Below are 25,112 nucleotides of genomic sequence, written 5' to 3'. Positions count from 1 at the left end.
GTACCTCAACATCACAAACCGGGTCCAAGTTTCCATCAATCAACCAGGTGAGCTATTAGAACCACCACTAGCTGCACAAGCTAAAACATACAATTAACACCGTAACAAAAAATTTGGCTCAGTGTAGTTCTACTCCATCCTCCTGTGGCCTAACACCCTTAGAAGCCACTGCCGCTTGTGTTCTCCAGGTTTCTGTCTTCCTATTAACAAAGTATGTAAGTTATTTCTTCTGCCTGTGTATCAGTTTTGGTGTGTAAATAGTTCTTCCTTCATCACAGTCTGCTCCTATCCCCCAGAAGCACGCGGAGGTCTGATCCTTGTTAAAAGTATGGTGGCCGGCAGCCCGGGTGGCTCAGAGGCTGGGCGTCTGCCTTCAGCCCAGGGCGTGATCCTGGGGTCCTGGGATTGAGTTCCACATTGGGCTCCCTGCATGGAGCCTGCTTCTCCCTCTGCCTGTGTCTCTCATGAATAAATAAATAAAATCTTAACAAAAAAAAAGAGTATGGTGGTAACAGAGGGTGATTGTGCTGGGTTTTGAAGAGAATGTGAATTCCCTCTCAAGGCACTGCCCCCTCCTGGGGGTGGGGTGGGGATTGTAACAAGTTTTCAAGCAGAGGAAGCCCACCTCCTCAGACACTGGAGGGCAGTGTGCTTCCATGGTGGAGAGGCCCAGGATGACTTAATGGTTCATGATCACCAGTTTCATCTGGGTGCAACACATCCTGACTTTTGAAGTCTTATTATTGAATCATCAGTGCCTGAACTTTTTCACGAGAAACCTGGCACATCTGTGAATTCAAGTTGTAATTCAGTGACTGAAAAAAAAAAAAATCAAAATTTCGTGTTTGGTCTTCAGAAAGACCTCTGTTGTTGTTGTTGTTTTATCTGCAGTACATAGGAGCCTCTTCTAGAATTGTCACAGAAGCTCTCCGGTTCTCATGCCACCACATTGGTCTGTGCTTGTTTCTCTTTGTAGGTACTCAAAGGAACTCGAAAGAATCCATCTCATCTCAAGCCACAGTCCTTAGAGTCGCCTTACAGCCGTTGACAGTCAAATGTGGCTGCCACTCGGCCCCCGCAAGGCACGTGCTTCATTTGGTCCTTGATCACAATCAGCCACAGGCAATTGATTAATTGGGAATGGCCTGTGTGCCACGACGCCCTTTGGCAAGGAGGTCAGCACTGAGCTCAAGCCAAAGGCCCAATGCAAGCAAACTCCTAACCCCATCTTTCCAAGGCTACCTCTTAGACTTACAGGTAAAGCTTAAGAGAAATAAAAAGGCTTAAGCCACATGATTATAGACCCTAACAGGATGAATGGGGGAAGACGGCCCTAGAGAACATACAAACAGGGGTTCTAAGGAGCTGCCCTCGTAAGGAACCCCAGGGCTGGTGGGGGTGTGTGTGGAGCTCCCCCAAGAGGAGCCGCCCAACCCCTCCCAGACCCTCTTGGGGAGTCGGCTCCCTGGGGCTCAGCGAAGGGCAGCCCAGCAGCACCGCCCTGGGGAACCTCTATGAACCTGGCCTCTGGGAAGCCCGGGGGTGGGGTGGGGGAGCTCCCTCCGCAGGAGCAGCAGCGTTAGCGGTGAGGAGGGAAACCTGGGCCCGGGCTCGCCGCGGTGCACCTGCCCACACCTGCCCGCACCTGCCTGCACGCAGGCCGGCCGCCGAGCAGCAAGCAAGCAGCAGGCGCAGCCGGGCTTCCCGGAGCGGCTCTCCGGCGCCCTCTCCCGGCACAGCTGCGGCGCGGCGGGCGAGGGGAGACTTACTCGAGCGGGCCCAGCTGCATTTGCTCGGCGCAGTCAAGAAGGGCGGGCAGCCCGGGGCGGGGGGGCCGCGGCCGTGGGGAGGTCCGCGGGGGCAGCGCGGGCGGGTCCGACTGCACGCGAGCGCGCGCTCCGGGGGTGCCGCTGAGGCCGCAGCAGGCGCGCCAGGCCCGGGGCGGAGGGAAGGAAGCGGGAGAAGGCCCGCCCCCATCCCCCACCCCCGTCCCCATCCCCCATGCCCCTCCCTCCCCGGGGCCGCCGCCGCCGCCGCACAAAAGCCGTCCGAGGTCTGCTCCCCGCCGGGGCGCTGGGGGCGGGGCCTAGGAGCGGCGCGCCGTGATTGGCCGCCTCAGGCCCCGCCCCCGGCCGACGCGTCGGAGGGGGCGGGGCCAGCCGCCTGCTCGGCTGCGGGGCTGCGGGCGCCCATTGACCCGGCAGCCGCCTCGCCGCGGCTGCTTCCTCCTGCGCGGCGGGCGGAGGGCGGAGGGCGGGAGCCGGGGACGCGGCGCTTCCTTCCGCGGCGGCCGCCGCCATCTCCGCGCGTGCGGGGCGGGAAGCGGGCGCGGGCTCGGCTCGGCTCCGGGGGCGCTGCTCCGCCGCTCGCCGCCGCCGCCCCCTGCGCCCTCCCCGCGCAGCCGGTCCCGGCGGGAGAGCAGGGGCGCCGGGGGGCGGGCGCGGGGCGCAGTCCCGCCGGAGCCGCAGGTCCCCGCGCCCCGGCACAGCCCGGCGCACCCCGGCGCACCCCGGCCGGGCCTGGGCGGGCCGTCCCGGCGCTAAGTTGCGCGTCCCGGCCGCTCCCGCTCCCGCCGCCCCCGCTGCTCCCGCCGCTCCCGCCGCTCCCGCCGCCGCTGCCCGGGCCCCGCCGCGCGCCGGGGACCCGCCCGCCCTCCCCCCGAAAACTTTTCCTGCCGCCCCGGCGCGGGCGGCGGCGCCAGGAAGTGCGGGCGGCGGCCTCCCCGCTCCCCGGGCCAAGTTTGCGGGGCCCCCGGGGCTGCAGGCGGGTCCCGCCCAGCCAGGGCCGCCCGGCCGAGCGCGCGGGGAGCCGCACCCGCACCCGCACCGGTACCGGCACCCGCACCCGCAGCCGCAGCCGCCCGGGGCGCAGGACGGTGCCCGGGCCCCGCGTCCATCGAGGAAACCATGAAGTTGAGCCGCCAGTTCACCGTGTTCGGCAGCGCGATCTTCTGCGTGGTGATCTTCTCGCTCTACCTGATGCTGGACCGGGGTCACCTGGACTACCCCAAGGGCCCGCGCCGCGAGGGCTCCTTCCCCCAGGTGAGCCCCGGGCCCCGCCGCCGGGCGTGGGCTGCCCCGGCCGCCCCGCCGCGCCCCCGCGCCCCCGAGCCCCCGCCGCCCCGCGCCCCGGCCCGGAGAGCTCGACCTGGGGCGCGGAGGGGGGCCCGAGCCGCCGCCTCCCCGCTCCGCTGCGCCCGGACGACGGCGGCCGCCCCCCGGGGGAGCCCCCTCCTCCGCGTCCTCCGCCCTTCTCCCCCTCCCTCCCCCCCTCCTCCCCGTCCTCCTCCCTCCTTGGTCTCCTCCCCCTCTCCGTCCTCCTCCCTCCATGGTCTTCTCCTCCTCGTCCTCCTCCCCCACCCCCTCCTCCTCTCTCCCCGTCCTCCCCCGTCCTGCTGCTCCTCCCCCCTCTCCCTCCCTGCCCCCCTCCTCCAGCCCCCTTCCTTCCTCCTCCTTCTCCTCTCCCTCCTCGTCCTCCTCCTCCCCCCCGCTGCAGCCCTTCGTCCTCCTCATCCTCTCCCTCCTCCCTCCTCCTCCTCCCCTCTCCGCCCCCCTCCTCCTCCAGCCCCCCCCTCCTCCTGCTCCGCCCCCCTCCACCTCCTCCTACCCAGGGGCGGTGGCCCCGGTGCCCGCGCTCGCCCCGGGGCCCGTGGGGTGGCGGCGCGCACCTGCCGGACCCCCCCACCCCGGGGGCGGCCGCGGAAACGGGGTCCCGCACACCCCCGTCGGCTCCGCGGCGCCTCTCTCCACGGTCTGGAGGAGGAAGCAAAAGTTTATTCCCCGCGGCAGAGCCCGGGCTGGGGCCGGGGCCGGGGCCGGGGCCGGGCCGGGGTCGGGGGCTGGGGCCGCTGCCCGGGGCTGCTGTGCGGCCGCCGGGGGCCCGCTGCCGGGGCGCTGCCATACCCCGGCCCGAAGCTGCGGGGCGCTCGGCCTGCGCCCTGGGGCGCGCGCTCCCTGCTCGCGGAACCACCCGCCCGAGGTCTCTCCTGTACACGAAGTTGCTCAAAATAAGCAAGCAGGCACCGGTTCTGTCTGCAAGGATGCGCTGTCAGGGCCTTGACCCATCATGACCTGTGCTCTCCAGAAATCCTCGTAAAACTGGGTGCCCTGTGATCACCCTCTGGGGTGAATGGACCTGCAGGACTCCAAACCGGCTCCATCTCACCACTTGATCCAGACATACTGCACAAGTTGTCTGGGTCTGTCTTTTTTTTTTTTTTTGGTGGCAGTGTAAGCGACCAGAGAGCCTCCTTGCCATTCGCTGTCGTGATGTGCGAGGGCACAAGGCCGCAGTTTAACGCAAACTAAACTCCTAAACTGTGTCAGAGTTCTGAAAGTGAAAAATGACCTCATGGTGGATGCCCGTGGTCCCTCCGGAGCCCTCAAAGTACCTCGCAGGTGGAAAGTATTACAGATGTTGTTGTAAACATGTCTCAACATTGTTAAAAGCTTTTTCTCCTCTATTAGTATGATACAGAAGCTACAGTGAGGTAAGCACCGTGGGATGTTTCTAAGGCTTCACTTTATGGAGTTTGCCCAGTGCTTGTTACTGAGAGGGAATGGAAGTTAAAAATGGGGTAACCGCCCTCGGAAGCCATACCCAAAGGAATGCTAAGCCCTGCTAATTAATAGGTTGTATAATTTGGTGGCTCAACTTGCTCTGATCCTCTGCCCTCCCCCCCCATCACATTTTCCGAATTTTCTTCATTACAAGAAAAAAAAGCTGATTTATTTAAGCCGTTAGCTTATTTTAAATAACGTCCTTTGGCTCTGGTGTGATGATCACTTGGAAATGATTTATGCAAACATCTGGGGCTGGGGTTCTCTGGCAACCTTGACATTTTACTGTTACTAAAGACGTGAGTGACTCAGTTACTGGGAAATCGTAGGCAAAGTTAATTCCAATATTTTAATATCCAGCCTTGGTCCTCCTCGAGGGGCTTAAGTTCTGCATAGAGCAGAATGCAGTTGATGGAAAGTGACAGTGGCTGCTGGAAGAGCAGGCTCTGGTCTGTATTCTGGTTTGTGGGCGAGGGGAGAGGATTTGGAAGGTGGAGCTTTTTTATGCTTAATTAAGGTGACCACTGTCAGGTTTTTCAGGGCTGCGTTTTCGGTTCAGGAAGAAAGCACTTTTTTTTGCTGATAAGAGTTTTGGAGAGACACTGAATCCCCAAACAGATGGGACAGAGTAAACCCTCTGTAAGCCTAACTCCTATGCAGGACAGCAACCTATGTGTCGTACAGGACAAACTCTATTCCCACCATCTGGTAGTTGGGGAAACCGAGGCACAGATATATATATATGTGTGTGTGTGTGTGTGTGTGTGTATATATATATATATAATTTTTTTTTTTTAACTTGCCCAAAGTCCCACTACTAAGAGCTGAGGGTTGAACAGGTGGCCTTTGGAGTCTAGGCTTTCAGCCATTATGCTATGCTAATAATTCCTTGCCTACTTTTTAGGTCCCAGTTGGCCTGCAGAAAAGATCTGATATAGAAGATAGAGCATGTTGCTCTGTGGTTCCTCAGCATATGACTTTAAAAAAAATTTTTTTTTAAGGAAGTTAAATTATGAAGCTCTAACAAATGTGCTCCTTTTTCTGAAACGTTTAACATTTGAGATTTATACCCCTCCCAGAACGTCTTGTTGCTCTCTTTAGAGCTAAACATTGTAATGAAAACCATTATGCAGCACAGCATCCAGCCTTTTGAGTTGATTTTTATTTTCTCACTACTTCTAAATCCCGTGTAAACCTTAATTTGATGAGAACACCACACATTACAAAACTAGCTTGCGATAATGTATTACATTTCTTTGGTGAATTTGAAGCAAGCCAGTCCATCACTATATATTATTTTTGGTATCTTAGTAGAATGACTTATCTAGAAAGGGATTGATTTCTGCAGAATTTCAGTTTAGGATTTAGGATTTTAGTTTCATTAAGTCAATGTGGAACCTTCAGTGATGTATATGGTCTATTTAGTAAGCAAGATATGTTTTTTTTTTTTTTTTTTTTTTTTTAAAGCAAGTTATGTTTTAAAACCATCCTAGTTTGAGAGCAATCTATTTGCTGTTATTCTGCGTTTCATTCTTTTCCTTTCCTCCTCCAACTCTGTGTTTTTCACCGCTTGGCCAGACTCTGGGGTGGCAGTAGGCCCAACTCTGGGTTCTCTGGTTTCTCCCACCCCGGAGGAACAGCCTACCTCTGACATAGTCTTTGGAAGGCTTTACCCTTTGTTCCAGGGAGGAATTCCGGTGAGGCTTGGAGGCAACAGGTGGGCTTGTCTGTGTTAGCTTCTGTGTATACTTGAGGGTTAATAATCTCAGCTAGAAAAATTAATAAAAATTACACTGCAATTGAGAGGCTGACCAGGGCCTAATTCCCTGAAGATGCTTTGAGGTGATGTAAGAATTCAAGTAGATGAAAAGAAAAGAAAGACATTAAGGTCCTGAAATTCTTCATCACTTCTTACAAGCAGATTTCACAAGTTGCTTACGTATGTTGTAACAGATGTCTGATGTCTTATGATTGGATCTGGAGAATGACAGTATATTGGGTTTTATATAACAAGTGATCAATTTGTAAATATTTAGCGTAGACTATGACTATAGGGATTATTATTAACTCTTGGAAGTGGCTTCAGAGATTGGAACTTTGATAGAAAATGTGAAAGTCTAGTTCAGGCTTCATCTTAGCCAGGATAACAATTATCAAGCAAGATAGTGAGAACGTCTTGAAGATATTTGATTAAAAGACTTTGGAATGTGGAGACATTTGGATTTTTTTTTTTCCCAGAGGCAGGGAGGGGCAGAGAGAATTAGAGAGTCTTAAGCAGGCTCCATATCCGGTGCAGAGCCTGACACTGGGTTTGATCTTAAAACCCCGAGATCCTGATCTGCGTCAAAATCAAGAGACCAATGCTTAGTGCACTGTGCCACCCAGGCCTTTTGGATTTTAACTTTTATTGTGAATAAACACATATAAAAATATTCTTAAATACTTCACATCTCTATTACTTTTTTTTAAAAGATTTTATTTATTTATTTTAGAGAAAAAGAGAAAACATACAGGTGGGGGAGGGGCAGAAGAAGAGGGAGAAGCAGACTCCCCACTGAGTAGGGAGCCGGGCCCTGGGATCATGACCTGAGCTGAAGGCAGCTGTCAGCGGGTGCCCCCATTTCTACTACTTTTTAAAGAATCCATAGTCGATGTTTAATAAAAGTTGCCTTTAATCTTCCTGTTGTTTTTTCTTGCTTTCGGCAATCTGAGAATCTTAAAATACATAGAAAAATAAGATCTCTTGCTTCTCCATCCTCTAAACCACAGCACTTGTTGCTGGGGTTGGTGTAGGTGTGTATCAGGGAGTTTGTTTCATTTTGGACGGTATGATGTTTGAGATCTGTGACTCTTGGGAAGTGATGAAACTTCGACAGTGGTGACAAGCAGACACTGAGGAGGAATGCAGGACCGTGGAAGCTTCTGGAAAGGCTGGTTTCCACTACCCCCCTCTTTATCCCTGAGTCTCTGACCAGCATATTTCACTAAGACCCAAGCTCACTTCTTAGCCACCAACTGCAGCAAGAATGCATCTAGTCTGAAGGCTTAAGTTTATTATTTTTTTAATTGGATTGAATTTGTTGTTCCCAGATCAGCATGGCTCTCAGGGCTTAAACAAATACTTCTGTTTGGGAGATGTTGCAGTCCTATTTATCTGAAGGGCCTTTTCTCTCTGACTCATTAATTAGCATTAAGGGATATCTAGGCCGTGGGCAAATTGACTAAAATTACCACTTTTTTATTGTTACTTTGAGTTAGCTTTTGTTTTTCGTGATAGCTGTTAAAACTTTGGCTTTTTTTTTTTTTTTTTGACTGGAATAGGTTTGTTCTTTATTTTATTTATTTATTGTGTGTGTGTGTGTTTTAGACTTATTTATTCATGAGAGACCCAGAGAGAGAGGCAGAGACACAGGCAGAGGGAGAAGCAGGCTCCCTGCGGGGAGCTGACCCCAACCTAGGTCCCCAGGAGCACATCCTGATCCAAAGGCGGATGCTTAAGACTGGAATAAGTTTTGAGATTTTTTCCTAGTAGTAGTAGTTCATTAGCAGTTGCTCATCCCCTGCTTGAGTTTTCATGCTTTGAACCCAGTGGTCTCAGTTTGACCTTGTTCCATCTCTTCCAGAGAGAACGTTAGGGAACATGAGAACATTCAACAGCTTGGGGATAGGATCTCTGGTTGTTGGATTGTAAAGGCCTTACTTGTGCTTTTGGCCCCTTGTGTCTTAGCAGCCAAGCTCCCAGGAACGTCAGCTTTTACAGTACACGTGGCAGTGAAGATAGGAGGAAAAAGTCCCAAAAAGTGGATTTTTCTTCTCTTTTGTGGCTGTGATTAGCAGGTTGGTGAGGAGAGCAGGGAGACCGCTTTGACTACCATGGGTTTCTGTTTCAGTTGTAAATTTCAAGCCAAGCTACTAATTTTAAGGTTAAAACCATGTCCGGGTTCAAATTTGAGGGTTGATTGTACAGAAGGGAGGTCAGACCTAGCCCTTGAGCATTGCTAAATTTGCCTTTTGATAGGCAGTAAGTCATTCGATTCGAAAGATCAGAGTCTCGAGGTTGTAACTTACTGTTGTGAGGTGTAGTGTATTTAACGTGATGTTATTTGTGCTTTTATGCAGACAAGCTCATGGTTGGTATCTAGGGAATGTTTTGTGTCGAATTTGTAAATCTAACATACTGTTTTCTAAATAAAAGATCAACTCTGCGGCACTTGAGCTTAAAACTTTCATACTGTACCTTTGGCTGCTTCACAACCTATAGCTAGTGATATTTGGGGCTGGGTAATTCTTTGGTGTGGGGGGTGTCCCGAGCATTGTAGAATGGTTAGCAGCATCCTGGTGTCTGCTCGGTGTAAACCAGAAACACCTTGCTTCTTCTCCCAGGTTGTAGCAACCACAAATGTCTACAGACATTGCTAAGTCTCCTCTGGGGGAGAAAATGAACCCTGTTGAAGATCACTTGGCTGCAGTCTAGCCAAAGGCCTATTCTTTATATCCCCTGGCACTTTTGTTCCCATTTTGCATTTTAGGGAGGACCGATTGGAAGGCTTAGTTCTAATATTCAAAAGGGTAACTAGCTTTTTTTTTTTTTTTTGATGATTGAAATATATCCTTCCTCTGGATGCCTAAAAATGCACTTACATTTTTAGGATTCTGAATTGCAGTATGTTACAGAAAATACAAGGGTAAGTATTATATTCATGCACAAGTTAAAAAGTGGAGGACTATTATAATGAAATTTCCTTTTTAAAAGTTGAATATACTTATTCTGAGAAAAACACTACAGCCAGGTGATAGGAAAGAGATCATCTTTTACTTTTTGCCAGTTGAATTAGAGGTTGAAAGTGGTCCAGGTTTATTCCCTTGATCTTTTAGCATAGGAAGAAAGGATACGCTGATCAGTAATTAGGCAGCAGAAAAGTCCTACGCAAACATAATTTGAGATGTCTGAAGTGCTCTTAGGTAAGGTATTTACTTTCTTCAGCGTATAGGTTTTATTTCTGTTCATTCTGATGATTTCTCGTCACTACATTTTGCATTCCTTCTTGAGAAAAAGCAGGAACAGAAACCGGAAAATAAAGCGGACGGAGATTTCCCTCTTGTTCAATTCATTGTGTTGTAAATAGCCTTTTATTAAAGAAAGGACAATGGAAGTGGGGTAGGGCAAGAATGGAGTTCTTGGCAAATGGTCTCCTTCCTTTCCTTTTGTCCCCGAGGTCTTGAACTCTGCCTAACACATCTGGCCCACCACCTGTTTCTGTAGGGCCACGAGCTAAGAATGGCTCTGAGGTTTGCAAATGGTCAAATATTTCATGATGTAGCCACACTTGTTTCAATTCACATCATCTTTGGCTGCTTCTGTACTAGAAGAGTAGTTGCCACAGAAACTCTCTGGCCTGCAAAACCTAAAATATTTACGATTTGGCCCTTTACTGAAAAAGTTTGCCAATCCCAGATTTAAACTGTGTTTCTCTATTATTGACATTAGAGGCAAATCGTGTGGTTAGATCCGTTGAAGCAGAGGTGTGTACTGAAAACAAAATTCTTGTCACCTGCTTATTAGATAAGCATTAGCGAAACTTTGTGTTTTGAGAGTGTGGTTTAATACTGGTGTTCTATACATGTTTCCTAGATTTCCAGGTATCCTTGGGGAACTTCTGTGCTGGGGCATGGACATACTTGACATGTTTGATTTGTTTCCCTTCTACCACCTGCAAGTTTCTCACAACAGGACTTGCTCTGGGATGGAGGGTTCTGGGACAGGAACGGTGCAAAGTCGATCCATAGTCTCAAGATCAAAAACCATGACTTTATTGTCTTTAGGATTGGCTGTAATTCACAAGTGGGCTGACTGCTGAGCCTCATCAGAAGCTTGGGTTGCTTAGATTGTGGAAGGAGAGCCCGGGTCTAGGCATCTTCTTCTTTTTTAAATTTATTTATACATCAGAGACAGAGAGAGAGGCAGAGACACAAGCAGAGGGAGAAGCAGACTCCCCACGGGGAGCCCGATGCGGGACTCGATTCCGGGACCGCAGGATCACTCCCTGGGCCAAGGGCAGGTGCTCAACCGCTGAGCCACCCGGGCGTCCCTAGGCATCTTCTTCATAAACCGTAGATCTGGGATGGAACTTGGCCGTCCTCTCTGGGATCCTGAAGTCTACTCAGCTTGGAGGCAGAGAACTACCAGGATGTCTGCAGGGGCACTGGACTGCTGCTCTTCAGAGAGTCCTTAATTCCTGCTAATTCTGATCCTTCTTCATGCTTCTCGAAGATCATATGTGGCTTTCTTCAGTCCTTTTGGCGCAGGCTACCACCCCATTTGTGTCCTCAGAGATTTTACGATCATCGTCGAGTGGCAGTACACGAATCTGAACAGTGTAATGAGCCTCACTGACTGCTGTTGCAATTGTTAAGTATTTTTTTCCCCACTTTTAAATGCATGCATTTTGCATTTTTCACATGTGTGTGGATTTCTCACTGGCTTCCTTGGCAAGTAGTCGGTCACCTGTGGGCGTCGAGAGGAATGAAATACTTTAAGGGGGGAGCAGGCCCTGGATATGACCCAGTCGCACCAGTGAACCTCCTTGTCCTCCATCAGGACGTTTACATTCCTATCCATGCATGTTTCCTTCCAGGACTGATAGGGTTTTGTGATGGAAAGGCCTCTTCCTTTAGGGTGGGGCTCTGTTTGGGGGCTGCAGATAGATTGCAGTAATTCACCCCTGTGCCTTCATACCGCCAGTGTGGGAGAATGTGAGATTTGTGGATTCTGGCCTTTGGGGTAACATTTTTACTTGTGGAACGTTGGAAGATGGAAGCTAGAGGATAGCAATTATTCTCCGAGTTATTTTCTCCATGAAAAAGTGCTGGATTTGCGTTTTGAGAGTCTATGGAGGTAGTCATTCTCTTAACAGTCCCCAGCACCCCTAGAAAAGTCATAACATGAAAAAGTCAGATGTAGAATTTAGTGTCGGGCGGATCCTCCCAGATCGGGTAATGTAGTCTTTTCAGCTGAAGACAGTGAGACACGTAGCCCTGGCTTCCCTAACCAGTCGTAGCACACTTGGGGTGTGCATCCTGGCCTGTAATCCAGTGCTTTCTCCTGTACTCTACTTGACCTTATGTGTGTGTGTGTGTGTGTATATATATATAAAGATTTTATTTATTTAGTGATGAGAGACACAGGGAGAGAGGCAGAGACACAGGCAGAAGGAGAAGCAGGCTCCATGCAGGGCGCCCGACACGGGACTCCATCCGAGGTCTCCAGGATCACACCCTGGGCTAAAGGTGGCGCTAAACCACTGAGCCCCCCTGGCTGCCCAACTTGGCCTGTATTTGACAATTCCTTTGTGTTAGGTGCTGTGAAGATGATAATACATGTACTAGGTGAGGTCTCCTGCTTTGCAAGAGCATCTTAGGTGATGTGATGCAACTGCCATTTGTGAGGCGGTTAGAGACAGCTGAGTGTTATTTACTCATTAGAAGAGTTAATGTTAAAAAGAATAGTGCCTGGCACATAGTAGGTGTTCAGAAAGTGCTAGTTCTTGCCAATAAACAGATTCATGGAGTCGCCATCGTGAATCGGGCAGTGTTGTAGGTTCTGGGGATGTAGGAGCTAAGCATAAAATAAAGTGTCCATGACCTTGATTCTTATTCTTGGTATAAGGGAGGAGGCCTTCCAGGAAGTTCTGCACTAAGTTCTGGTAACAGCCTGGCTCCTGTTGACCAAAGGACCTGGGACTGGCGCTCGGCTTTGCTGATCGGGTAGGACTTTGGAGAGAGAAAGAACATTCCCAGTGTGGAGTACAGAGCTTAGGCTTTGGGTCAGGAAGGAGCCTGGCACCATGAGAAGAGGTGAGGAAATGGGTTTGATTTGGGATCTTTGGTGCTTGTGAAGAGCAGTTGGGGTGACCTGGTAGGTAGTTGGGGATCAGATTGTGAATCGCCCTGGGAGCCGGGCTCAGGAGTTACGGGAGTCAGATGGTAGGGAACTGTTCAAAGGGAGTATGTTAGGGAGCTGCCTGAGAAAAGCCGTGTTGGAGAACTAATTTCATAGAAAATTTTAGACCTGGAAGGGAGCTAAGAGTATTCAATCTAGATTATTCTGGTCGCAGTGTGTAGGAAGACTCAGAAGCAGGAAGGCAGCTGAGAATCTGAGGTAATACAGACATAAGGCACTAAATCCCTGTACTAGCATCGAAATGGCTAGAATCAGGGGGAAGAGAAACATGCACAGGCATGTTGTAAAAAGGGCTTTCTCCCAGATTTTTATAAAGGGTAATGATGGGTGTGGCTTACATGAAACCGTCTTTCCCCCTTTTCCCTTTGGGGCATTTGGAGGATTAGCTAATAATGGGATGGTTGGGCAGGTCGCCTGGTTGGGGAAGCCGACGCCAGGTTCGCGGTGAGGAGGTGGGTGTTGCTAGAGCGGCCTGTGGGCACCGGGCACCGGGCAGGCGGGCAGGGGGGACGGGGCGGCCTGCAGGCCTCAGCCTGGTCGGAGGGCACGAGCCCCCGCGGGGCTCTGCGTCGGGAGAGGCCCGCTCTGGGAGCCCAAAGCTGTGCTGCCCGTGGCCGGATTATTGTGTAGCAGAGGCTCCTAAAATGAGGCAGCTCGTGTTCAGAAGGCCAGAATCCAGCTCCTGGATCAGCACACCTAAGAAAGGAGGAGGCTCCCGGGGCAGGGTTTCAAAGAAACATTTCAACAGGAAACGAGAAAAGATCCTTCTCATTTTTGGCCCAAATTATGGAGCTAAATGATTTTTTTTTTCTAGGTTATAAGAAGAGAAAATAGATTACTGTGTGTGTGTATAAGAGAGAGATGGATTTATTAAAGATCAAAAGGCAGCACTTGAAATAGGGTCTTCAGAAATAGGGTCTTCATAGCTCAAGGTTGTTTTGAAGATCAGATGGATTTCTGCGCGCCCCCAAACTGCCTCTCGTTGATAGTAAAGAAGAGCCCTTCCTTTTTGATTAGTGGCTGACCACGCCCTCCTCCCAAACTGTCTAGGGCCCAAGGCCAACTTTCTTTGAAAGTTCATGAGGCCGGATGACAGCAACACTTGAGATGCAGGGTATTTCTTACAACTTTTAGGGAAAATATCTAACCAATAAGAAGAAAACACTTTAGGGGCCCCCTGGGTGGCCCACTGGGTTAGGTGTCTGCCTTCAGCCCAGGGCCTGATCCTGGAGACCCAGGATCGAGTCCCACGTCGGGCTCCTGGCATGGAGCCTGCTTCTCCCTCTGCCTGTGTCTCTGCCTCTCTCTCTCTTTCTGTGTGTCTCATGAATAAATAAATAAAATCTTAAGAAAAAAAAAAAAGACTTAAGAACCCGAGAAATTTGTATCCTCAACTCATCTTTATAGCTGGTTGTATGATGCTTAGAAATTTTTCATTCTATTTTTACATATCCTATTGTGCCTTACGGTTAGGTGTAAATGTTGCTTCTGTGACGTTTACCATGCCCCTCCTTGCGCTTGCGGATTGAACAGTCCAGATGGACTTTATCATAATGTCTGTAGGAAAGGATTTGTAAAAACTTTAGAATCTTTGCTGCTTGAAAAAAAAAAAAAAGTTAGGAAATTCAGAATTTATAATTCAGATGGAGCTTGCCTAGGTACTTACCTTTCTCCTGTCTGTAAGTAAGAGAATGGGCTTATTCAGGAAATGATTAGCGTAAATAAGATTGGAGGCAGGCTGATTATCTGATTATTTATCTCCAAAAAAGGTAAGACAGGTTAGTGACCTAGACGGGCAGTCATTGACCAGATGACGTGTGACAGCATGAGCCTGGTTCCCTGGGAATCCTGGCCTTTCGAAAGCCCATCCCATGAACATTGATGCGTGTTCTTGGATGGGATACACCGTTGACATTATTTCAGAGTGCTATATTTAGGAATAGAAGTACGTTGAAAATATGTCATAGAAGTAGTGTGGTTTTCAAAAAAATAATTTGCAAAAATAATAGGAAGGAACGTTCCACGGAACAGTTCGGGAAGTGCTGAATGAAAGAATTTTATTAGTCAACGCCTAATTTGCTTAGCTCCACTTAAGTGCAATTATTAAATGTATTTGAAAGTTACAAAGCTGGATTGTATGAAAGTATTTTGTAATTTAAACACGTTGTGCTTACAGCCCTTGTTGCAACAATCATTTTTAAAAAGATTCGGGTTTTGCAGCATCTCCCTTCATACAGTAGCTTGATGCCTCAACTGCTGCCCCAGCGGGAGGTGGTCTCTGCGGCTGCATCGGGCTGCTGGGAGTGGGGGCCCTGCGGTTCCAACCGCAGCTTACATCTGGGACCTCGCAGGTAGGGGCGGCGCTGCGTCCGGGAGCCTGGGGAGCCTGGACGGAGCACAGCCGCTCAAGTCCTGGCCACGTTTTGGGAGGTGGTGAGAGGATGGGCTTCGCCAAGATGCGGGAAACTGGTGCAGCCTGTTGCTGCTCCGAGTCAGGACGGGAGGCGCAGGGAGTCGAGGCACAGGGAGTCGGTCGCTGCAGAGTGCTTACCCCGGGGCTGCAGAGTGCTTACCCCAGGGCTGTAGAGTGCTTACCCCGGGGCTGCAGAGTGCTTACCCCAGGGTGGGGGGCCCAGGCCTGAGGGTCTCCTGCAGGGGCGGGGCACGGTGAGCTCCCAGTCCCAGCTGGGCCCCTCACGCTCACTTGGCCTGCTTGTTGTGTACGTGAAGCTGAGTGGCCCCTGCTAAAATCCCAGCTAGCGGGCGTGAGGTTGATGAATAACGATTGGCCCAGGCAAGGCCCATTTCTCCTGTGTTTTGGCAAGGTGCTTTGTAATTAAGTGCTTTTTGTGCTCATATGGTGAGTACATTTATTTCTTTGAATGGACAAGTGGAAGCACAAAGACAATAATACCTTGGAAGAGATTCAGGCATGATAAGCTTCAGGTCTGGAAAGTAGCATTAAAAGGTCATTTGTCACTGTGGTTTGTGGCTTGTTACCAGTCGGTAGAGTTACATACATGACGATGGCCACAGCCTCAGAACACTCTCTCAGGCCTCAGACCTACACATCTTAGGGGTGAGGTGGTCACTTGAGGGGTTTCTCCTCATTTTACGAAACCAATAAATGCCTTCCTGTTAAGTGCCTGAGATCTATGTATAAATAGTGGGGTTTTTCCGTGGAGTGACAGCGGCTGGCTGCCCGGGGACGGTGACATCCCTGCTGGAAATACGGGCTCTCTTTCACCAAATCACTGTTTTTATATTTAGCTTTAATGCAGCAGTTCTGAACCGGGGAGGTGTGAGGATTGCCTGGTGGGCCTTGTACAATTAAAGGTGGATGCATGCGCTCTCCCTAGGTAATCCTCCCATTCGTAGTCACTGTTTGGCACTGATCTTTGCACTGCCCACTCAAACATATATTCTCCTGACTTTTAGGCCTCCGCGTCTACCCGACACCACCACTGAGCTGATAGTTCCAGAACAGAACCTTTGCCCCTCACCTTGCTCCTTTCCCAGGACTCACTCCCTGTTTCCCTAAAATGCCACCTTTGTTCTTCCCAATTGCCTCAAGAAAAAAAGCAAACCACAACCAAAAGGCTATTTTTCTTCTTTGCCTGGGCCTCCCCTTCCCGGTTCATCTGTCTTGTCACATCCTTTTGCTTTCTTCCACCCCCACCGCCTTAGTCCAGGCACCTCAGCGTTTACTCTGATTGCCCTCCGTAGCTCCAGAGTAGCCTTGAAACCCTTTTTATTCATTGATCCTAAAACTGTCCAAGATAAAGATGTTGATGTTTTTTTTTCCCGGAAAAATATTTTTAACTATAAAGTCTTTTCCTCCCTCCTTTGTTCAAAGATAAGCGTACGGCCTTGTGAGACCAAAACATGCTGCTGGGAAACAGGTCGTAAAGTCACACGGTCTCCCCTTTGATTGCTCCATTGCAGGGGCTCTCAGCTGCGGAGGCTTGCAGCTCGCCACCTCTTCTGATGAGGATCTGGACACACTTCCTGTGATGGGAACAGCCAGCGTAAGCTTTATTTATACGGCGTCGGCTCTTTGCTGGGCGTGTTAGTTTCCTGTTGTTGCTATAACGAAGCACAACAAACCTAATGGCTTAACACAAGAAAAATGTCTGTCTTCTAGTTCTGGGGCGCAAGAGTTTGAAATGGGTCTTCTTGGGCTAAAATCAAGATGTTGGCATGGCGGCCTCTCTTCTGGGGGCTTTCAGGGGAGAATCCGTTATCTCCTCTTTTCCAGCTTCTAGAGGCTGCCTGCATCCCTTGGTTCAAGGCCACCTCTAGCATGGCCTCCCTCTGACCTCCTCTTCCTTCTTTGTATCTCGTCTGACTCCCATCTCCCTCTTTTCTCTTATAAGGACCCATGTGATTACATTGGGCCTGTCCTAATATTCTAGGACAGTCTCCCAATGTCAGAATCCTTAAGTTAATCGCATCAGCTATGGCCACATAAGTAACTAGAGTCACAGGTTTTAGGGATTAGATCCTGGACATCGTTGGGGTGGCCGTAATTCTGCCGACTCTACCAGGCACTATTTAAACTGATTTGGATGTGCTAGCTAATGTATAACATTCATAGCCACCCTATGTGACAATGTGGGTGAGGTATTATTCATTATCCCCATTTTATAGAGGAGGAAACTGAGGCACAAGAAAGTTATGTAACTTGCTCAAGGTTTCATTGGGGTAGTGGAGCCATAATTCTTATTTGGCTCGGCTTCATTTTTTTTTCTTCTCATTTTCCAGCTTTATTGAGATATAATTGACACAGAACATGATATTAAGTTTAAAGTGTACTTGTATTGATTCGATACAGTTACATATTACAGAATGGTTACTACCATAGTGTTCACTAACACTGCCATCCGCCATCCTGTTACTAGTGTGTTTTGTTTCATTTTTAAAATTTTTAAAAAATATTTTATTTATTTATTCATGAGAGACAGAGAGAGAGAGGCAGAGACCTAGGGCAGAAGGAGAAGCAGGCTCTATGCAAGGAGCCCAGTGTGGGACTCCATCCCGGATCCTGGGATCACGCCCTGAGCCAAAGGCAGACGCTCAACCGCTGAGCCACCCGGGCATTCCTAGTGTGTTTTATTTTAGCTTGAAGAACCATTTTCTGCACTCCTAGTGAGGGAGGTGCTGTGGTGATGAATTCCCTTAGCTTTTGTTTGAGGAAATCTGTATCTCTTCATTTTCTTTAAGGACAGCTTTGTCAGGTATATTTTTGATGGACATTTCTCTTCTCTCAGCACTTTGAATATATTATCCCACCCACTCCTGCCCTCTCAAGTTTCTGTTGAGAAATCTGCAGATAGTCTAACGGGGGTTCCCTTGTACATAACAAGCTTTTATCCCTCTTACAATTTTAAGATTCTCTTTGACTTCTGACACTTTCACTATAATGTGTCTGGGAGGGGATCTCTTTAAGTTGGTTTGGTGTGGTGACCTCTTAGCTCCATGAACTTGAATGTCCATATCTCTTCAGATTGGCTAAGTTCTCAGCCATTATTTTTTTTAAATGAGCTTTCTGCTTCCTTTTCTCCTTGAAATTTTTTTATTCTTTTTTTTTTTTCTCCTTGAATTTTAATAATTTGCAGATTGGACCTTTTGTTGGTATCTCACAGATGATGTATGCTTTCTTCACTCTTTTTAAATTTTTTTCCCTCCTCTGATTGGATAATTTCAGTTGCTCTGTCTTGGAGCTCACTTATTCTTTTTTCTGCCTGGTTAAGTATTATGTTAAAACTCTGTGTTGACTTCAGTCATTGTTTTTTTCAACTCCAAAATGTGTTTGGTTCTTATTTATGTTTTCCATCTCTGTCAAGCTTCTCATTTTATTCTTATATTGTTTTCATTAAATTATTTATCTGTATTCTCTTTTAACGCCGAACATCTTTAGAATGTTATTTTGAATTATTTGTTGGGCAATAGCTAGGTTTCCGTTGTAGGCGGGCTAGTCACTGGGGGTTTACTATATTCTTTCGGTAGAGTCATGTTTTCCTGATTCTTTGTGATCCCTGTAACTTATGCTTTTGAAGAAGTAGTCACCTCTTCCAGACTTTAGGGGCCAACTTTGTTAAGGGAAGCCTTTTACCTGTGTGGGAAAAGCAGAGTTGGAGCATGGTGGTGGTCCCAGCATGTTTCCAGGTCTGGCGCCTGTGACCCCAGTGCAGGAGCATGTGGCAGCGTCCCTTTTGAGGGCCGCATAATGTCTCTTTGGCCCAGGTTGCTGGGGTCCACAGCATTGACAACTGTGTGGTCTCTGGCAAATGCTCCAGGGTGTCAGCAAGCCCTGCAAGAGCTGTTTGGAGTTCTCATTGGCACCTCCAGGCCCAGGGGCTGGGGCAGGCAACAGGTGGCCAAAGCTGGTTGTGTGCACATACTCTGGCTGTAGAGCCTGTGGAGTGGCAGGGGCTATTTGCACACCTGCGTGTAGTCACGGGACCCAAGGCAGGCAGCAAGGGCGCTGGCAGTTGCTGGGCCCTGGTTGTTAATGTGAACTACCATGACTGCTTGTCTCACGTGGGCCCATAGCACTGGAGGCTGGTGATGGAAGTCAGGCTTGGGATATGTAGGTGCACAGCTGGAGTATCTGATGCCAGGTGAGCGTGATGGTGCACATTTCTAGTGACCAAAGACAGGCTTCATCCATATTTACAGGCAACTGTGGAGGCCCTGGCTGTAGGCTTGTTCTCTCAATGTGGCAGAGATTCTTCCTGAATGTGTACAGACAGTAGAGGCTAGTGACAAGTGTCAGGTTGGCAGCATGCGGGTGCCTCGGTGGAGGGCTAGCTCCATGGCAGCTGGGCTGGAGTCTTACACTTGTGCAGCCACAGAGGCCTGGGCTGGCTGCTGGCGTGGTTCCTAGGTCCCAGAGGGGTTTTGTGAGCAGAGAGTAGGAGGGGCACAGGTGGGGGGCATCAGCAAATGCCAATACATGGGAGGGTGAAAACTGGTGAAATCTGCAGGGTTTGCATGGCAGCTGTGCTGCCCAGGGGTTCCTTCGGTGGTGGAAGCTGCAGGCCATTGAACCATTCTTGTTCATGCTCTGTGGCTACTATTGGTGGCCCCTGCTTTTCTTCCTTGTTCCTAGATGTCTCTATGGGTCTATCTCCCCCCCCCCCCTGCCTTTTTTTAAAGATTTTATTTATTTATTTACTTGACAGAGTAAATAAATGCACTTGCGTGAGTGCAAGAGCGCAAGCGCACAAGCAGGGGGAGCAGCAGGCCGAGGCAGAGGGAGAAGCAGCTCCCTGTGGAGCAGGGACCCTAATGTGGGGCTCGATCCCATGACCCTGGGATGTGATGACCCGAGCCAAAGGCAGATGCTTAACTGGCTGAGCTGCCCAGGCGCCCCTCCGTGTGTCTCTTCATGCAGGTTTCCCGACAGCTGGGGAACCTGGTTTGCCCTGTTCTTTCCTAGCAAGGGGAACTCTTTCTAGCTGGGGCATTCCCTCCTGGCATCGAGCAGTGCTTGCCCCGGGGCATGAGATGATGAAAGCAAAATGAAGCAGTTGTTCTGTTTGTTTGTTTTGTTATTTCTTTTTTTTTTTTCTGTGTGGTTATTTATTTATTTATTTATTTATTTGTTCCGCTGTGTTTCTGAAGTAGACTCCAGAGCTATCCCACAGCTGTTTGTGTTCATGGATAGCTGTTTCATTGTCGATCTTTGTGGGAGGCTGGAGGCTGGGGTCTCCTGTGCTGCCATTTCTATGACATTCCCCTTGGCTTGGCTTTCGAGGCTGTTCTCACTCGCAGTTGCTGTGCCCTGGAAAGTTGTACCATTCAAAGTGATTTTAGAGAGCCCTGCTTTTATTGTAGCAGCTGCAGCAGCAGTAAGGTCTTCAGTGCCTGCTCGCGGCAGGCCCAGTGCTAAGTTCTTTTACAACCGCGCCCAGATAGGTGTGAGCGCTGCCTTTGGCCGGGGGAGCAAACTGAAGTCCCGAAGACTTACTTCCTGAAGGTCGCAGCGCTGGTAAACGGCAAAGCGAGGATTAGAACCACCCACCTAGTCTGACCCGGAGGTCTTGTGCCTAACGCTTCAACTATCCTGTCTTTATCTTATCTGGTAAAAGGAGTCGTTAGAAATAAAGTAATCGCTTTTGCAGTCATTGAAAATAAAAGTGAGGTGAAGTATCGTATCCTAGAGCATGAAATGGAGGAATCTGGTACAAGGTCATTAGGAGACTTCATACCCAGGGAAACAGATTATCAAAGAGCACAGGTTTGTGATTTATGCCGCCCTCTAGGGTGGTTTTGGGGTGATTTGCCAAGTGGCTTATTGGCTATGTATCTTAGATAATCCCCTGACGTGCACGAAGTTGGAGACGTAGGTCCCAAACCTGGCTCATCACCAGAATCACTTGTGGAGCATAAACATTGTAGTTTCTTGGGCCCTTCCCAAGATTTGTAATTTTTTTTAAGATTTCTTTTTTTGAGAGAGCACAGGTGAGTGTGTGTGGGGAAAGGGAGAGGGAGTCTTTTTTTTTTTTTTAAAGATTTTATTTATTCATGAGAGAGAGAGGCAGAGACACAGGCAGAGGGAGAAGCAGGCTCCCCAAGGGGATCCTGATGCAGGACTCAATCTCAGGACCCTGGGGTCATGCCCTGGGCCGCAGGCAGCCGTTCCACTGCTGAGCCCCCCAGGCACCCCAGAGGGAGAGAATCTTCCAGCCGACCCCCCGCTGAGCGAAGAGCTCTGTGGGAGCTTGATCTTAGGACCCATGAGGTCGTGACTGGAGCCGAAACCAAGACTCTGACATGGGACCTACTGAGCCACCCGGGCACCCCTGGGATTTGTGATTTTGAGCAGCCTTTCAGATACTTCTGATGCTTATTATTAGAGCCTTTTACTCAATCACATTAATTACATGGTGGGCACATTTTATGACTGAATCTAGGTCCAGAAAGCTCTTGACGTGATAGAGTGATGTTCTGAGTCTAACAAAATCTGACAAGAAGGAGGAAGAGAATGCGTGAGTGACAGGTGGTGTGGAGCTAGAGTTTTAGACGTACGTACACATACCTAGTGCAGTGAAATTTTGTTTCTTTCGAATGCTGCCATTGGTGGTTGTATTATAAATATGTAATAATATTTCCTCTTTAGTTCTCTTAACTAAAAACCTGATTGGGTTGAAGATTTTTTTTTTTTAAAGATTTTATTTATTTATTTATGATAGAGAGAGATAGGCAGAGAGAGACACAGGAGGAGGGAGAAGCAGACTCCATGCAGGGAGCCTGATGTGGGACTCGATCCTGGGACTCCAGGATCATGCCCTGGGCCAAAGGCAGGCTCTAAACCGCTGAGCCACCCAGGGGTCCCTGACTGAAGATCTTTTATCACTACTATGGGGGGAAGAATTTCAGTATCAACCTTGGGTTCTCTTACCAGACTCTCTCCATCCCCCACATCAGTTGAAGTTAGAGCTGAGCGACCCATGATTACTGATCGTCGTACTGCATGTTGAAGCTTTAGGTTGGACTGTACAGAGTCCATAATCTTTGCCTGCCCTGGAAGAGGAGCCACATCCTACCCTACTGCCAGGCTCACGATTTTGTCCCTCGGTGGTCAAACACAGCTCAATTTCCATATTCTTTCCCTCTCAGGCAGTGAAGATCACCCTATTATTTATGTCTTTCCTTCTCATTCTTACCAACTTTCTGGGTCACAGTGAAGATTTTTTGAATTTTCTTTCTTAAAAAATTGTTAGAGTGTTTATTTTAATTCATATTATTTTTGGTGTAGGCTGTGTGCCAAAAGATGGCATTTTATACTTCCTTGTCTTAGAAAAAAAATTACATATGATCCCTCCCCTTCCCTGGCACCCAGTAAATATTTGCAGTTCTTCTGTGCACCAGGCATTGTGCTGGGCGTCAGGAGGGGTACAGTGATGAATCATGCAGTTGTGCTGCTGGTTGTCAAGACCGAGGTTCATTTAGTGATGAAGATGGGGAAACCATACTTAAAATAGGTGAAAAATGTAATAAGGGCAAAAAAAATAAGCGGACATAGAGAATAACATGAGAAGGCCTATTTTCAGTAGATGGCTGGGGAAGGCTTGTGGAGGGGACATTCCAGGTGAGATTTGGGGCACTGTGTAAAGGGAGAGTGTGTGAAAAGGTCTTGAGATGGGTTGAGGAGGATCTGGCCACCCCCTGGGATGAGACGGGGTGAAGGTCTGTTGGGGGAGGGATAGGTAGGTGCAGGTCTTCACGGATCGTTGGGTAAGTGCAGCGAGGCAGCTGTGCGGCCACGGGTGGGATGCCAGCTGCTGCGGAGGAGGCAGGGCAGCTGCTGGAGGCCCGGGCGGCGTGGTTGCAGTCCAGACGGACAGGTGCAGAATGACTCAGCACGTGTTTTAAGGGTAGTAAGGAAAGAGCTTGCGGATATGTGGCTGTGTGAGTGAGCAGGGTGAGGAAGGAGGAAGAATCAGGCCATCAGTTCAGGGGTGACCAACCAGGTGGAGATTAAAGCTGTGTAAGATGTGAGGATCGTAGAGGGCTTTTGGGGGGCAAGGGGGCTTTTGGACCTAAGTGCGAAACCCATGTCGAGTGGCATGGTCATTGGGATTATATGGGTCTGTGTTTCAGAGAAGAGGCCTTGGCTGGAGATGGAAATGTGGATGAGACATCAGTACAGAAAAATGGGGTTTAAGCCACGGGGGAGGAGATAATATGAGATAGTGTAGGGAAGACAGAGGGGCTCCGGAGTTAACCTCGAGGCCCTCCATCCTTCAGGTACCTGGGAGAGGAGGCTGAAAACCAGGAGCGCATGCTGGCTGGGGCGGGTAAGAAAACGTCACCTGGAGGAGCAAGTGCTCTCCTGTGCTTCGCCTTGAGGTGCTGAGCAAGGCAAGGACAGCCTTTGCTCTATCGCGCCGGACCACGCGGAAGGAAGCCTTTGGGGACTTAGCAGGGGCAGTTTCGGTGCATTGGTGGGCAGATGCTGATCAGAAGGGCCGATGGGGCAGCGGGGGTTCCCGAGAAAGGGGAGCGATGAGAGCACACTGTTCCTAATCTCTGCGTGTCTCTGGAGGCCTCGGCCCAGAGAGGGATCGCAGGGGGATTGCGGGGGCCAAGGGATCGGGTGTTTTGGGGAGGATATAGTGGTGAGTTAAACCGTGGGAAACTGGTGAATTTTACCATTTTTGATTTATGGAAATGGCACATTTCCTGTAGTTGGCCCTAATGCTGGGCGTTACCCAGTTGAGAATGAGTTAGTTTTAGAGGGAGTTTGGTGAAGGCCTATTGAGAGGCCTAACCAATGGCCTTTGAGGCCTTTGAGCAATGTTGAGAGCCTTGGGCTTGGAGCTCACTGGGCAAGTGTGGCTGTTAAGGGAAGGAGGAGCCCACCCCCTTCCCGTAGCAGGAAGGAAGGGGCCGCTGTGCAGATCAGTGAGCTGAGTGGCCGAAGCAAGGAGCTTTCTGAGTCAGCGGCGGGTGTGCGTGGATTGATTCCGTTCACAGGACTGCGTGGGTGCCCGTCCTGGTTTTGCCTCGTGCTAGGATCCACATCTTTTCTCTCAAAAGTCATTTGGGTCAGTGATGTCTTCTCAGCTTTTTTCCTTCATCAAAAGCAACATAAATCGTAAATCGGATTGCAGGCCTCCTTCTCCAGTCCTGACTGGGCCACCGGGGCCTCCCCTTCGAGCTGATTAGCAAATCAAAGGATAGTAATGGCTTTCTCCCAAGTGATCATCTTTCCTCCTGAAGATTGTCTTTCTCTGTATTACCCTGAGTGTTCTTTGGTTGGTGTAATTGAGACACTATCTGCGATTTCTGTCACTTCAGGGCAGCCTACAAACGCATCCTCAGAAGGTCGTGCCACGCAGGCCCGTGTGCAGTTTGCTTGTGGGGTGTGCGTATTTCAGGAATTTCAGCTGTTTGGGGGGAGATTTTATTCCACTACATAGTATAACTTGAAAGCGTGATTTTCATTAGCCCGTTCTGCTGACATATCCGCAGGCCGCAGGTTTCTCCTTGGATTGATTAATTCCGTACAGAATTCCGGGTACTGGTCATTAATTGTATCTGTAAAGCCACGGTGAGATTGAAAGTTGTCTTTAGTGCCCGCAGGATTATTTTTCACGAAACCTCAATCTCCTGGGCTGTTTTGAATAATAACTCCCATCCATGGGTTATGGGACTAGAGCTGTCCGCAGCTTTGTCTGCACGGCTCCGAAATCACCTGTTCCTGAAGGTACAGGAGGGTCGGGGAATGCAGGCAGCCGTGTATCCGTTCATGTGCTGTGAGCGTCGGATGAAACCTGCAGCCTCCCGAACAGCTCTGGGGGGGTGGTGTTTAGACGGTGTCTTATTTTAGGGAGCGGGTAGCTTTCCCCGAGACGGACAAGGCCGCATGTTCCAGTTCTGCTTGGAATCAGAGGAACCTGATCTGCTGCTGTCACCCGCTGCGGGAGGGATTGCAAGCATCACTGACGTCGTCTTGTTCCCTCCGTATGGGAGATACTCAGCCGAGCTCATCACAAGTGATTGCAGAGAGCTGTGGTCTCGGGGCCATGATAAGAAAAGTTTCTCCCTTATTCCAGACAGCCCTTGGGCGCCTGACTGCT

The 25,112-nt window shown here is 49.6% G+C and overlaps 1 protein-coding gene across 1 annotated transcript in view; it reads left to right on the top strand.

The window, feature by feature from the left end:
- Positions 1–2,748: 2,748 nt before the first annotated feature.
- The window catches only part of MAN2A1 (mannosidase alpha class 2A member 1), a 162,051-nt gene continuing 139,687 nt past the window's right edge, over positions 2,749–25,112 (top strand). The window contains exon 1 of the mRNA XM_072788203.1: positions 2,749–3,041. Coding sequence (XP_072644304.1) covers positions 2,907–3,041 — 135 coding nt within the window. The 5' untranslated portion in view covers positions 2,749–2,906. The remainder of the gene's footprint in view (positions 3,042–25,112) is intronic.

Source organism: Canis lupus, chromosome 2 (assembly GCF_048164855.1).
Source record: "Canis lupus baileyi chromosome 2, mCanLup2.hap1, whole genome shotgun sequence".
Lineage (NCBI taxonomy): Eukaryota > Metazoa > Chordata > Mammalia > Carnivora > Canidae > Canis > Canis lupus.
The sequence above is the reverse complement of the archived record's forward strand: the minus strand, read 5'-3'. Positions and strand labels throughout refer to the sequence as shown.